The sequence below is a fragment of the Aspergillus ochraceoroseus genome, assembly GCF_002846915.1.
Source record: "Aspergillus ochraceoroseus IBT 24754 chromosome Unknown P175scaffold_4, whole genome shotgun sequence".
Lineage (NCBI taxonomy): Eukaryota > Fungi > Ascomycota > Eurotiomycetes > Eurotiales > Aspergillaceae > Aspergillus > Aspergillus ochraceoroseus.
Genome location: NW_024468479.1, coordinates 2,305,685 through 2,321,444, shown reverse-complemented (window position 1 = coordinate 2,321,444; position 15,760 = coordinate 2,305,685). Strand labels below are relative to the sequence as shown.

The window sequence follows — 15,760 nt, the reverse complement described above, 5'->3', positions numbered from 1 at the left end:
AATAATAAGCCTAATAATTTAAATTCCTGTCCTACTTTAACTTTATAATTAATTATTACCCGGGCAAGTATAGGGTAAAACTAGATAGCTTGACTAGGAGGTTACAGGATCTCCCTAAGAAGGGGAATAAATACTTGTTATACTAGAGTTAAATAATATTAAAAAGAAAAAACTTAGTAAGCTTTCTACCTAAATACTTAGAGAAGTTATAGAGCTAGTAAATACTATAATTAATCTAGCTCTAAGTTATTACTAGAAGAAAGTTAGTATACTTCTAGCTACCTAAGTCTAAAGAAAAAGAGATTATCTAGCTCCCTGAATAACTAAAAAAGTGCCTAGATAGGAATTATAAATAAGATCTAGCCCCTAATAATATTCTGGAAAGCCTAGAAAAGGGCTATAACTACTATCTACTAATTATATTATCTAAGTATACCTACTATTTTAGACTCTTATTTTACCGCAACTAACTATATATCCCTAATATAGAAGAATTAAAGATAGAACTAATATATAAATACTATAAAAATATAGTTACTAGCTACTAAGGTAGATTAAAGACTTATAAATTATTATTATAATTATATTACTAGCCTAGAATACTATAATTTATAGAATAATAGGTTTATAATTATTATACTTATAAATAATTTATACCCTATTAAGATAGGTATTAAGGAGTACTCTATTCCTTGCTTATACTTAAGGGTCCCTAGAAAGATATATTTATTAATTTTATTATATATCTACCCCAAAATTTAGGCTTTAATACTATTATAGTAGTAATTAACTAGTTAATAAAGTTTTAATATTATATTCCTTATAATAGTACCTATAATATTAAGGGAGCTACCTATCTATTCTAAAACTATATTTAGAGATTTTATAAATTCCCTAAGTCTATTATATCTAACTAAGAACCCTAGTTTATATTAGTATTCTAGATATACCTAAACCATATTCTAAAGATAAGATTACTCCTATCTATTACTTACCACCCTAAGACTAACAGGCAAATTAAATACATAAATACTATTTTAGAATAATATCTATAAGTCTATATTAACTACCTGTAAGATAATTAGGCTAAATGGCTACCTATAGTAGAATTTACTACTAATAATACTAATTTTAAGATTACTAGATACTTCCTATTCTTCGCTCTATATAGTTTCAACCCTTATATAGAATTTAAGCCTATCCTACCTAATTATTACCTGCAAACTTATAATACTCACTAATTTGCCCTAATTATAAAGTAGATATAGGAATATTACTATACTACTATAGTTACTATTCAAGCCTGCTATGAATACTATACTAACTAGAAATACTGCCCTACTAGATACTATACCAAGGGCTAATTAGTCTAGTTAAATACTAAGAATATCATGACCCTGCACCCCTAAAAGAAATTAGACTAGAAAAATCTAGGCCCCTTCTTTATTAAGAGGGTTATTAGCCCTTATACTTATAAACTAGACCTGCCTGAGAGTATAAAAATATATCTAGTATTTTATATTAAATTATTACGCCCGACTATTAAAGATTTACTACCTAGATAAGAGGAAACTAAACCCCCGCATGTTAAAGTTAATAGTATTAAGGAATGGGAGGTTAAGGAAGTAGTTAATTCCTGCTGGGACTACTGTGGCTAAGGTAGCTGCCTGTGTTTAAAGTATACTGTCAAGTAGGTTAGATACCCTACTATTACTAAAGTTCCTGCTAGCTACCTAGAGAATGCTACTAAATATATTACTACTTATTATTATTACTACCCTGGAAAGCCTAGATCCTAGGAATACTTTGCTGGAGCTTAGTCTAAGAGAGGGGATACTATCACAGCATAGCTATATACCTATCTGGTTAGATTCTGCCCTAACTATCTGCCTCTACTCCTATATTTAAGCCATATTACCCCTGATCCTGTTGTAGCTCTTCGAGCTACGTCCTTGTCCTGACCTGACCTCTACCTGTTGTACCTGTATGCAGATAGCCTGAATATACACCCTGCCGTTAGCTACACCTACTGCCCGCCTGCTCCCCGTGACAATATCCTATTTTTAGTTCTAAATAAGGTAGTAATTATACTTACTATACTAATAAACTTATTATATTAATAATTAGGTTATTTATTTATTAAATAATTAAAATATAATAAGGTAATACTTTATAATAATAACTTAGCTACTAATAACTTGCCTGCTATTAATTAGAATACTAAGCCATACTATAAAATATGTTAATTATTAAAATTAAAGAAAAGGATATCCTAAAAATTATAATTATATATAATAAAACTATTATAATTTATATATATAGATCTCCAAGAAATTAAATTAATTAAAAGAAATAATATTAGGTATATTCTACTAGTTCTAGATAATTATTCTAGATATCTTTTTATATAATATTTAAAGGTAAAAAGTAAATTTTTAAAGATATTAAAGAAAATATATAATAATTAGCTAAATATAACTAGTATCTATATTAGAAGGATTAGATTTAACTCTACTCCTAAATTTAATAAGTATACTAGGTAGAGTAAGGATTTTAGCACTATATATGAACTAATACTACCATAAACCCCTGAGGAAAATAGTACTATTGAATAATTTAGTGGCTATATGATCTAGACTGCCCGCATAATATATATATAAGTAAAAATAGAGCTAACTATATGGCTGTATAGTATAGATATAGTAGTCTATATTTTAAATAGGTTAGTCAGGAAAGGTAATAATAAAGGAAAGCTACTTATATAACTTTTTTATAAAGGATTAAATATCTTAATTAAAAATATTAATCTATAATATATTTATATATAAGGATATAAGGTATTTATAAATATCTTATATAAGAATAAAATTAAAAGTATAAAAATATTACTTAGAGTAAAAATTAATTAACTAGTTAGATATAATAGAGATTATATTTATAAGGTATAATATCTAGATATAGAGAAGATAATTTAGTTAAGAGATATAATATTTAATAAAAGTAATATTAATAAAATAAATAGAATATAACTATAACTTCCTAATAAATTAAAACTAAATAATAATAATCTATCTAGAGTAACTATATCTATTAATATTAAAAGAGAAAGAATAACCTATAATAGTATATTTTAAAATAATACTATTCCCTAAATCTTACTATTAGTAAATAATAATAAGGTTATTACAGGAAGAATTTAAATATTAATACCTAATCTAGCCCTACCTAAATTAAGCCTACCCAACCTAGAGGCAGGTATCAAACTCATCATACCTAAGTAGCTACCTACCTTTAGGGCTGTCCCTAAGACTATCTTTAAAACTACCAAGCTTATTATACTAGAGCAGATACTAGCCTCCAGGGCTGTTTCTAAAACTATTACCAAGCAAAATAATTAAGTAATTAGCAAGAATATAAAGGAGATAGTAAGATCTAGTATAAAGAAATAATCTAGATAGGATAGATATAAAGGAATAATTAATTATTTTATTATAGATAATTTATATACTAGTTAACCTATTTTTAAAAGAATACTAGTATTATAACTAATATAAAGGCTTCTAGAGTTATTTACTTAATATAGGAAGGTCTTACTAGTTTTAGAATTTTTTAAAGATAATTATATTCTAATAACTCTAGATATATTAAAAAGGAAGTATTTAAAGACTAGAAAGTAGATTAAATTTAATATTAGAAATATAGAAATAATTAATCTAGTAAAGGTATAGAATCTTACTAGTAATAATACTAGTAATAGTATTACTACTCTATAGAAATCTTTAAGATCTATAAAGAGTTAATATTAAAGTATTTACTTTAAAGATAAGCAGGCAAAGTAATTATAGGAAGAGAAGGTAAAATAGAAATAATAATCTTAATCCTAGTTTATATTACCTCCAAAAATACTTCTAAAAATACCTTATCTACTAGGATCTTATCTAAAGCTAGGAGAATCACCTAATATAATTACTATAATATTACTAGATCCTGGTAGTTTTATACTAGAGATCAAGTCTAGAAAGACTTATAAAGTTAGAATCCTATAAATCTATACTTAAGTAATAAAGTTACTATAAAAAGATTACTAAATATAAGTAATATAAAGTTAAATTAGTAAGTTTAAAATTATTTAGACTTATAAATTTATACTATTATTAAAGAATATAAAGATCTTACTAGGAAAATAGATATATAACTTAAAGTTAGATATAAATAATAATATATTATAATTCTATATAAGATAGGTTATATATAGAAACTTTTAAAAACTAGATATAGACTTTAATTAAGTCTACTTCCTAGTAGTAGTAGATACTTTAGTAAAGCTATTTTTAAGTATAGTTACTTATTTTAATTTAAAATAGGTATAATTTAATATAATAATTACTTATCTTAATATAATAATTAAGGATTAAAAGATCTATATATATTAATTAACTAGTTTTAATAAGTAAGATAGTATAGTATATCTACTATTTTAAGCCCTATATAAATTATAATAGTTAGTATTTCTTTAGTATAAGAAATTCTATAATATTCTGGTAAAAATTAGTATAAAAGTAATTAATAAAGACCTATACTTCTACTATAACCTAGACTAGTAGCTAATACTTATTATCTATATTAATAATATAATAGTTACTAGCCCTAATAAAGCAAATATTTAATAATTTATAGATAAGCTGTCAGGGGACAGAGTCAGATTCAGATATTCATTGACTAGGAGCTAATCCAGACAGAACAGCAGAATAGTAGGTGTCAGGTAATAGACAGGATATAGCTTGAAGAGCTATAACAAGATTAAGGGCAATATGGCTTAAATACAGGAATAAAGGTAGATAGTTAAGGCAGAATCTAACTAGATAGGTATTATAGCTTTATGCTGTAATAGTACCCCCCTCCTTAGGGTTAAGCTTTATTAAGATTAGGGAGGAATTAGCTAGGATTTCTTAAGATAATAGAGATAGTAATTATTTACTAGTTAATAAGTATTTTCTAGATATTTAATAGGCTCTTTAGTTAGTTTATTATATTTAATTTACTTAATAATATATTATAGCTTAGGTTTACTATAGTCTTAATAAACTTATTAAGAATTAAGGACTTCTTTAACTTCTTATTTTTCTAATCTTTTTACTTTAATAAATAGTAGTAAATTAGGGTATTAACTAGATAGAGAGTTATTAATAGTAGAATAGAGTAAAAATATATTAAATATAGAATAGATTCTTATATTTTTAAATAATTTAAATTTATAAGTATATAGACTAATAATTCTTTTAATATAGTATAATTTAAAGTTCTTCTAGTCTAATTTCTTCTATAAGTAAAATATTTAGATATTATAGATATCTAGCTAGATTTCTTACTTTATAATATAGTAATATATAGGTTACCTTTAATAGTTAATTTATACTTTATAATAGACTTAAGTAAATAAAATCTTAATATAAATAAATTTATAAATCTTATATATAATATTAGCAAACTTCTTAATATTTTTTTTAATAAAGTAAATAATAAAGTAGCTTAATTTAAATCTTAATATTAGATAAAATCTATAATTAGCTATAAATAATAATACTCTTATAGACTTAGAGTAGATAAAGTTAGTAATAAACTTAATTATTAATAGTTATTTAAATTAATTATCTTATAAGTATAATATATATACTTATAAGTATTATCCTAAGATAGTATTAATATATTTAATTTAGCTATTAATTTTAGAATAATAAGTAGTAGATAATAGATTATAGATCTTTAGATAGGATATTAGATATTTCTAAAAAGTAATAATAAACTAGACTCTATAATCTAATATAATTATTTTAGGAATACTATAGAGCTTCTAAATATATTTAAAATATAGATTAGCTACTTCTTTAGTATTAATTATTCTAATATAGGGGAGGAAGTATTTTATCTTTATTAGATAATTAATTATAATTAGAATAATATTATAGTTATTATTTAATAATAAATATATAATAAAGTCTATACTTATATCTTACTAAGTATATTTAAAAATTAATAAAGATTTTAATATTTCTTACTTTATTTTTTAAGAAGGAGTAATTTAGTAATAGAGATAATAATTCTAGATTTATTAGTTAATATATTTATAAATCCTGGACTAGAAATATTTATATAATATTAATTTATATATTTTAATTTTTTTAGAATATCTAGTAATAAAATTTTTATAAGAAAGTCTTAATATTTTAGCTTTTATTTTATTATAATTAGGCATGTAAAGTTAGTCTTAATATCTTAAGTATAGATTAATATATCTATAATTAGCTAGTATAATATTAGAGTATCTTAGTAAACTATTCTTTAAAATATTTAGAATAGACTAGAGCTTCTTATTTTATAGATAAACTTTATTAAATAGTAGTTATAGTATTAGTAGCAGGAAGATTAGTTTATTAATAATAGGTTATTTAATAAAGTATACTTAGTATTAGCTATTAATATTTAATCTTAGATTAGTAGTAGTTTTAGGTAGTAGATTTTTAGATTTTAGAATAGTCTAGCTCTAGTAAAGAAATTATTTATCCCCCTCCTTAAGTAAGTTCTCTAACCTCCTAATTAATATATCAGGCTTAGTATCTAGCTTCCTAGGGTAATAATATATTTAGAAATTAAATCTTAATAGAAATTTAGACTAGCAGGCTTATTAATAATTTAGTAACTTAGTTAATATAAAATACTCTAGATTCTAGTAATTTATAATAATTTTTATAGATAATAAAGTCTTTTTTAATTTAAAATATTATTTTTTAAAATAATAAATAATAATTAATAATTCTTTATTATAAATCTTATAATTATATTTTATTATAGAATATTTCTTAAAGAAAAATATAATAAAGTATAATATATTTTTATTATTATATTATAATAATACTTTAATAAATATATAATTAGAAGTATTAATTTCTAGAATTATATTTTTTAATTAGTTAAAAAATTTTAATATTAGGATATTTATAAAAGTAATTTTTAATTATTTAAATATTTTTTAGTAAATAAATATTTAATTAAAGTTAATATTTTTTTTAGTTAAATTAACTAATAATCTAATAATTTTTAAAAAGTTATAAATAAATTAGTAATAAAAGTTCCTAAAGTTAATAAAGGCTTAAATATTAATTAAATAAGTTAATATTTCTTACTTAGTAATTATTTTTACTTTATTAGGATTTATTTAGAAGTTATCTTTACTTATAATTAGTTTTAGGAACTTTATCTTATATATAAAGAATTTATATTTATTAAATTTAGTATAAAGTCTTATTATTTATAGGTATTCTAATATTTATTAGATATAATAAATATATTTAGTATAAGTTTAGCTATAAATTAGAATATTATCTAGATATATAATATAAAAGATATCTAAATAATTATATAAGACTTTATTAATAAATCTCTAGAATAATATTAAAGCTCTAGTAAGTCTAAATAATATTATTAAAAATTTAAATAGACTTAATTAAGTTTAGAAAATAATAAAGTATTCTTATTCTTTCTTAATCTATAGATTATTAAAAGTAGAGATAATATTAATTTTTAAAAAATATTTTATTTCTTTTAGATTATTTAATATCTCTTTTATTAGTAGTAGTAAGTAATAATCTTTTATAGTAATTATATTTAGGACTTAATAATCTATATAAAATTATAGGCCTCCTCTAGATTTTTTTATAAATAAAATAGGGGATATAGTAAGGAAGAAATTAAAGTAAATAAAATCTTTTTTTAAATTTTTTTTAATCTATTCTTTTAGAATTTTTAGTTTATCTTAAGATATATTATATAGGCTTCTAAAAAGTAAAATTTTTTTAAATAATAGTTTAATCTTATAATTATTAAATTAATAGGATAGCAGGTACTTAGCCTCCTTTAATAAGAATATATTATAGAATTTAGTAAACTTAGGGAGTAGTTACTCTTATAGCTTAGATTTAGTAATAATAATAAGATTTAGAGTAACTTTAATATTAGTAATAATAGTAATAAATATCTAGTATTTATAGCAGGTATATATAGTATAGGCAATAATTAAGATTCTAGTAATATTTTAATTCTTTAGAGATTTAGGGCAGGAATTAAGATATTAAGAAGAAGCTTTTAATAATATATTATATAATATTAAAATTTTTATAAATTTTAGAGATATATTATAATATTTTTTATAATAAAGACTTTTAAATAGAATAGTATAATTAATAAATCTAATCTAGAGATTATAGATCTTTAATTAAGATAAGTTAAAAATAATAAGAAAATATATAAATTAGATTATAAGAAAAATAATATTTTTTTTAATATAATTATAAATTCTTTAAATTAAATAAATAAAATAAATAATATTACTAGATTTTATTAGAATATTATTAAATCTTTTTAGTAAGATAGGATTTCTTAATAATAGTATTTTTAATTAATTATTTATAATTTAATTATAATTTATAAAATATTTATTCTTAACTCTAGAGTTAATTATAATAAAGATTAATAGAGTTTTATTAAAAGTTTTTAAATTAATAGATAGGATTATTAGTTTAGATTAGTAATTTTTCTCTTTTACTATTATTCTAGCTATTACAGCCTTTAATAAGTAGAGGGAGTACTAGGGGTATCCCTAATTATAGCTTAGATTAGAGATACTCTATTTTCTAATTTAAGGAATATAGGGTATTTGGCAGGTAGGGTTCTAGTTAATAGGGGATATAGGTCTAGTTTAGTAATAAATATAGAAATATAGCTAGTTAGTCTTTAGTTAGGGTGTAGGTAGCTACCTACTAGGTAATTAATACTACTATAGTAGTAATATAGGTATTAGGTTTAATAATTAAGGTAATAAGTAGTAGATAGGTCTATTAGGTCTTTAATAGGAGTAGTAGTAATAATAGGATTAATAAAGATTATAAGAATTTGGGTAGTAGGAGTTAGCTTTAAGATAAGTTAAGGAGGCTAGAAATTCTTAGTAAATAGGAGTAGGGTAGTACTTATATAATAATAGTAATAATTTTTTAGATTTTATAAGTAATTAATAAAGTTATAATATTATAATAAAGCCTTAAAATATATTAATATTTCTTAAAGTTCTTAACTAATAATTTATTCTAAAATTATAAGTAGAATATTTTTATTTATATTTTTTTTTAATATAAGATATTAAAATTTAGTAAAAAAAATACTAAACTTATAATAAGTTTATTAAAGATAAAATAAATTAATATAAATATTAATTTTTAGATTTAGATTTTTAAAAGCTTTCTCTAAAATTTCTAAAATTTTAGTATAATTACTTAATTTATAGATTCTATCTTAAATATATAATAAGATTTAAGTATATAAAGTTCTTTTAAGATAACTAGTTATATAAGTTATTTTATTATTTAAGATTAGAAAATAGTTAAGATTTATAATTATTTTCTAATAAATTTAAAAAATAAAGTATCTTAAGTTATTTTATTAGTTATTAAACTTATTAAAATTAGGAAGTTATTTAGAGATTTAAGTAATAGAAATAAATATAATAAGAGTAATATTAATAATAAAAGAGATAGTAATATTAATATCTTTTTTAGAAAAAAATAATAATTAAGAAGGCATGCTATTCTAAGTAAGTACTTTAAATAATTTTTATTAGATTTTTTTAGCTTATATTTTCTAGTACTTAATTATACTATCTTTCTATTAAATATAGTTAAGAAGATTAGTAATAATAAAGTATAAAATAGATAATTTATAAAGTTTTTCTATAATAATAATAAAGAATTAGTATATTTTAATAATATATTATCTTAATTTATTAGGGGTATTATATAGGAGGGTTTTTATATTTTTAGGTAGTATAAATAGTAAGGCAGGTATAATAGTAGTAATTAATTCCTAGTAAAGAGAAGCTATGTAATATTAGGAAATAAAGTTAGATTTAGATATTTATTAATTAGGAGCTAATCTAGATAGAATAGTAGAATAGTAGGTATCAGGTAATAGACAGGATGTAGCTTGAAGAGCTATAACAGGATCAAGGGCAACATGGCTTAAATACAGGAATAAGGGCAGACAGTCAAGGCAGAATCTAACTAGATAGGTACTATGGCTTCGCGCCGTGACATAAGCTAAAAAAATATTTTAAATTAAAGTAACTAGATAAGTCTATATAATTCTTAGGATATAATATTTATAGACTACTTAGTAATCTAATATTAATATCCTAATATATATATATCTAAAAGATACTCTATAAATAGAATTTCTATAGTCTTTGGCCATATCATATACTAATAACTCTAGGATAGAAATTAACTAGAGAAACACTAGAAACTAGTAATATTACCTAAGATACTAGTAGTATTATTCCAGACATTATATATACTTTTACTAGTAAAGATAATATTATCTATTACTAGGAATTAACTAGATCTTTAAATTAGATTATTATTTAGACCTAACTAGATATTTAATATATAATAATATAACTACTATAAAGAAATTATAATTCTAGTAAGTTAAATTATAATATAATTAAATAAGTTTTCTAATATTTAAAAAAGATCTTAGATTATATAATAGTCTTAAGCTATTTAAATAATTTATTATATATATATATTAATACCTCTTATATAGATTATAAAGATAAGAAATTAATAAAAGACTTTATATTTTTTATATTTAAAGTACTAATTATATAGAGATTAGTAAAGTAATTACTAGTTATCTTAAGTTTAATTATTACTAAATTTATTATATAAGATATAGTAATAAAGCTAGCTATATAATTATAAAAATTATATATAGTTATTAGACTAGAAAAGTTTATAAAAAGTATTATATTTTTATATATTAATTCTATAAATACTATTATTTTAGTAAAGAAGCTAAATTATATATTTATATTTTATTAAATAAATATTTATTACTTCTTTATTAAAGAGGTAATTAAAAATAGTAGAATTTAATTATAAATAGTTAATAGAAAGGATAATATTATTAATAGATTAATTAAGGTATTACTAACTATAAAATTTAATAAATTTATTAAGAGGTTAGATTTTAGCAGGTTAGAGATAGACTCTAAATAGCTTCATGTAATAGATATATTACTAAGAGGGGTATGTTAGAGTGCTACACTTAGTAAATATAACTAGTACTACTATAAAGTAGCATTACTATAAAGAAGAAGATAGTAATACGTGACTACTCTATATATTTAAGGCCACTATTTCCTTCTAGATCTCCATGCTTCTTCCAAGCATCTCCTTCTCTCTATTTCCTAGTTAGACTAATTGAATCCATTTCGGTCAACTTTCTACCGTCATAGTTTGACGACCTCTCATCAACCTCCAAGATAATAGACGCCTTATCTGACAGCTTGTACTAGTATGAGGATCATAAATCCTTGTTGTGACCCATAGGCCCTGGGCCTGTACCCAATTACCTCTATATAATCAATGACGTACAGCCTCGATTTTAGCTTGATACAAACCGTATACGAAGTTGGAGTCAACTAAGGCAAAGTCGCCTATACTTGCAGTAAGTCAAGGCAGTTGATTGGCCAATTTTATGTTCTAGAGTTGGAGCATAAGGATATAGTTATGCCATCCGAAGCAGGTCGTTCGGGCTGTACGAGGAAGAAGCACATATCCGCGGGGAGATGTTAAAAAGTACCGCGCGTCTATATAATGGCAGACCTCCACGAACGGTCATGCTATAGATGTTAGTCCTGCAATCCTTCTACTAGGGCGAGATTTTCGTCGGTTTATATTCTTCAGGACCTTCTATTTAACCCGCATTCGGTATGGCTACATCTGACGTGACTCCAGCTTTGGGTGTCACGCTGTTTAACACGAAGTACTTTGCTCTCCTAGGGGGCTTGGTAGGTGCAACCAGCTATCTTTCTAGATCAACAAATACTGACTTCACGGGTGGTTTGATATCAGGTTATGATTGGGGTCCTTGCTCGGTGCTTCTATCAACTGTTTATACATCCGCTACGCAAATATCCCGGACCTATCCTCCCAGCGCTGACCCGCATACCATATATCTATCATACTCTTAGAGGAGACTATGTTACTTGGCTACATGATCTGCATGTCAAGTACGGCAATACCATTCGTATCTGCCCGGACGAGCTAAGCTATGCAGATGGCGACGCATGGAGGGGTATTTACGGCCATGCAGCGTCGGGAAGAAAAACAGCAGAGAAGGATACACGCTTCTTTGGACCTGGGCCATTTCATGCGCCAGATATCATTCGAGCAAATGTTACAGACCACTCTCGCTTTCGCAGAAACTTTTCGAACGCGTTTTCGGACCGAGCTTTAAGGGATCAACAGCCCCTTATCCGGCGCTATGCAGATATGCTGGTCGAGAGGATCAATGGAAATATAACGGAAAAGCCTACCGCAGAGATCGACCTGGTCACCATGTACAACATGGCCACCTTTGATATAATGGGAGATCTCACCTTCGGTGCCTCGCTAGACCTACTCAAAGGAATGGGAAGCTCGTCGTGGATGACAGCAGTGTTTTCTCGGGTGAAATTGACATCTCTTGAACGGGCTGCTCGATACTACCCGTTTGGATCCCTTCTTTTGAATGCATTTCTTCCACGCTCTGTTAAGCAGAAGGCGATTGCCCATTTGGCCGCTTGCAAGGAGAGAGTGGACAACCGTGTGGATCAGCACTTGGACCGGCCAGATATCTGGGGACTTGTGCTGAACCAGAAGGAAGAATTAAAACTCAGTAGAAGCGAAATGTATGCCAATTCGCATATCTTTATGGTAGCGGGGACCGAAACTACGGCCACCGCACTGAGTGGGTTGACTTATCAGTTACTTCTACAGCCTGAGAAGATGGAACGAATCACAAAGGAAGTTCGAGAGACGTTCCAGAACCATTCTGGAATTGATATGGGCACACTAGCAAGACTGGAGTACTTGAATGCGTGTATTGAAGAGGGCTTGCGGTTTTATCCTCCCGTTCCTACCGGCGTGCCTCGCATCATTCCCTCGGGGGGGTTGATGGTCTGTGGCGAGTTGGTTCCTGCAGGAGTAAGATGATCTTGTACCTGTTGATACAACTTCAAAGGTGCTCACAGCCCTATAGACTGCCGTTTCCGTAAGCCAATGGACAACATATCGCAACCCCGAAAATTTCAAACGGCCCAATGAATTTCTCCCAGAGCGCTGGCTGGATGACCCAGAATTTGCCACGGATAAAAAGGCAGCGTTGCAACCATTCTCATTTGGCCCTCGCAACTGTCTCGGGAAAAAGTGAGCCTTAATTGTCCTCTTGCAGAAATACTTTAGCTGATGTGACTAGTTTGGCGTATCACGAAATGCGCATTCTTTTGGCAAATGTACTGTATAATTTCGATTTTACCTTGGCGCCATCATCCCTGGGATGGGAAAAGCAAAAGGCTTTCTTATTGTGGGAGAAGAACAAGCTCATGGTTCGAGTAAAGCGTAGATATTGAGTTGTGTGCCCTGCTTGAGAAGAGCGGCCACCTGTGACATTGACGGGGAAAGCCGTCGTATACATGCTAACTACTGGACCCCATTCAATATCAACTCTTAAAGTTACCTATTGCAAAGACATATCATGGTTTGCATGTATCTACTATATAGTGAAACCATTCGTTGTTGTCGTTGTTGTTGTATTGGAGCTGGAAACTTCTTGCAGTGTTGAACCAGGTTAGTTAGGCCTCGGTACATACTGCATTCTTGCAGACCAAGTCACCCGAACAGTCATTGTAAGTAGTACATGTAGCACCTGTGACATAGTTAGCAACTACTACTGCGGTTCTCCTGCAGCAAGAAGGATGGCATACCGGCACAGTGCCCCACCCAGTCGCAGGTGGAAGAGTCAGAAGAGCAAACCCCGCTGGTACAGACCAAGCTGTCGGAGCAATCATCATCCGTGGAACAGGTGGCGCCTATGAAAAGATCAGTGAGCCCTCAATTCCAAGGCCGGTGAAATGGGTTCAACATACCCGCACAGTGGCCGGACCAGGAACAAGATCCAGAACTCGACCCGGAAGAGCTAATCCCAGAAGCCTCGGAAATGTCACTCAGCGCCGTCCCGACCTGGACATTGTAGACATAGTTGTTTATTGCCACTGCCTCTCCACGATAAATGCCAAACTTTGGCTCGTTTCGGCCAACGAAGGTATTGCCATTCAGCCTAGTGGTGCCGGTAGTGGAGAAGGTCTGCTTTTTGCCGTTGAAGTAAAGCTCAGCCCAACCGGGCCTGGAAGTGTTGATAACAATTCCGAACGAGTAGACAGTGTTAGCAGTCACGGTTTGGGACCACTGTGATACCCGATGAGCGGAGTAATCCGCCTGGTATTGGAAGTGCAACTTTCCGCTCTTAATCTCTAGCGAGAGCGGGATGTTGGCACCGTTGTCCTCGGCGTTGTTGTCGGTGTAGGCCTTACTGTGACGGGGTTTAGCTTTGATCAACGCTCGAATAGGGAGCAGAATACGGGATAATACAATTGCCAAATCATAAGACTTTCCTCAATAACCCCCAGTGAGAGTTTGTATCCGATATAGTAGGTTTGGTCGACGTCGATTTTCTTGGATAGAGCGTGATACTCTGCCCGGATGTCACCCACATTGCGATGGAAGTGCAGTGCTTTGACACCCTTGGCATCGGTGCCTGGTTTGATATATAAATCAGCTCGATTGGCACTGACTTTGTCACCGCGAGCGGCCTCAAGATTCAACTGTCCCAATATCGACTGATCATCTCCCCGGGCCGCAGAGTAATTCAGCATAGATGCCGAGAACACCGGCTGCAGGGTTGCTAGCAAGCAGAGACTCTTGTAGAACAGCATTTTAGGAACGTATGATCTGCGATGATTAGGTTGATCTTCAGAGCAGGTTCCTGGAATGAGCAATAGTCAAGGATAATCTTGTTCCATTTAAACCTAGCTTTGCCCCGTCGATTTTACACGGTAGGATATTACTCCGTACGTGAGGAAATATCTAGAGCCTCATCCGAGACAGCCCGAACAAACCCACCTAAAAAATACATAATGCAGCAACGCTAAGCCAATATTTTACACATTATGCCAAATTTGACCCAGCTGTGCCCCAAATCAGCCCGATGGCGGGGAGCCCGTAATCCTTGAATTCTTCAGTTGCTCTCAAAGATCTGTGGTGTAGCTGCCACAGGGTTGCTTGGAGAGGCTTGATTCGTAAACAGACTCCATTTCGGCGGCTCTAAGTATGTATTGTATTGCCCCATGAAATATGTAGAAGCTCGCTGCGCCCTACGCTTCCCGAGCCTAAGCGGGCTTGTCAGTTTCAGTTAAATTTAGCCAATATCTGACACCTTTGAGCATTAACACAATTCATAAACATCAACATGTATATACGCCGTGATCATGGAAGATTTGGCAGGGTACTAAATTTGCCGCCCAGATACTGCTGAGAAGATACTATACCCGTTGGTTCCATGCAGCTTATTGTCTCGTTTCGCTGAGATTACTTTGTAATGCTGTATTCACGGCATGACTAGCTCACCATTCGGTCAAGTGGAGGAGGGAGTTTTGTATAATACTGTTTAGGAAACTGCTTCGCGCAATCTGACTGCACGGAGTGACTGATTAGTTCCAAGATAGATGCAGGTATCACTTCAAAAGCAGCAATTGCGAGCTGAATTCCGCCCCCACGTTCCCTTACCTGGCTTGTATATTAAACCGGCAAGTCAAGCAAAGGCTAGAGACATT

At 28.3% G+C, this 15,760-nt stretch overlaps 2 protein-coding genes across 2 annotated transcripts; one reads left to right on the top strand and one right to left on the bottom strand.

The window, feature by feature from the left end:
* The first annotated feature begins 11,766 nt into the window (after window positions 1–11,766).
* P175DRAFT_0252155 (cytochrome P450) lies at window positions 11,767–13,612 on the top strand. The gene is made up of 4 exons (XM_040892699.1): window positions 11,767–11,899; window positions 11,964–13,076; window positions 13,132–13,298; window positions 13,348–13,612. The coding sequence occupies exons 1-4, from the start codon at window positions 11,822–11,824 to the stop codon at window positions 13,499–13,501; spliced, it is 1,512 nt and encodes a 503-aa protein (XP_040752638.1). The 5' UTR covers window positions 11,767–11,821; the 3' UTR covers window positions 13,502–13,612.
* On the bottom strand, window positions 13,390–15,285 carry P175DRAFT_0501884 (uncharacterized protein). The gene is made up of 4 exons (XM_040897262.1): window positions 14,520–15,285; window positions 14,018–14,460; window positions 13,856–13,960; window positions 13,390–13,797 (listed from the first exon to the last, which is right to left on the bottom strand). The coding sequence occupies exons 1-4, from the start codon at window positions 14,861–14,863 to the stop codon at window positions 13,724–13,726; spliced, it is 966 nt and encodes a 321-aa protein (XP_040752637.1). The 5' UTR covers window positions 14,864–15,285; the 3' UTR covers window positions 13,390–13,723.
* Between the last annotated feature and the right edge of the window lie 475 nt (window positions 15,286–15,760).

What these genes read in the sequence shown, in the direction of transcription:
- P175DRAFT_0252155 (XM_040892699.1), top strand. Translation starts at nt 11,822, where the DNA reads ATGGCTACATCTGACGTGACTCCAGCTTTGGGTGTCACGCTGTTTAAC. An exon ending in GCGAGTTGGTTCCTGCAGGA is followed by an intron (nt 13,077 to 13,131) that starts GTAAGATGATCT and finishes ACAGCCCTATAG; the next exon opens with ACTGCCGTTTCCGTAAGCCA. An exon ending in CGCAACTGTCTCGGGAAAAA is followed by an intron (nt 13,299 to 13,347) that starts GTGAGCCTTAAT and finishes TGATGTGACTAG; the next exon opens with TTTGGCGTATCACGAAATGC.
- P175DRAFT_0501884 (XM_040897262.1), bottom strand. Translation starts at nt 14,863, where the DNA reads ATGCTGTTCTACAAGAGTCTCTGCTTGCTAGCAACCCTGCAGCCGGTG. An exon ending in AGTCTTATGATTTGGCAATT is followed by an intron (nt 14,461 to 14,519) that starts GTATTATCCCGT and finishes ACCCCGTCACAG; the next exon opens with TAAGGCCTACACCGACAACA. An exon ending in CTGGGTGGGGCACTGTGCCG is followed by an intron (nt 13,798 to 13,855) that starts GTATGCCATCCT and finishes ACTATGTCACAG; the next exon opens with GTGCTACATGTACTACTTAC.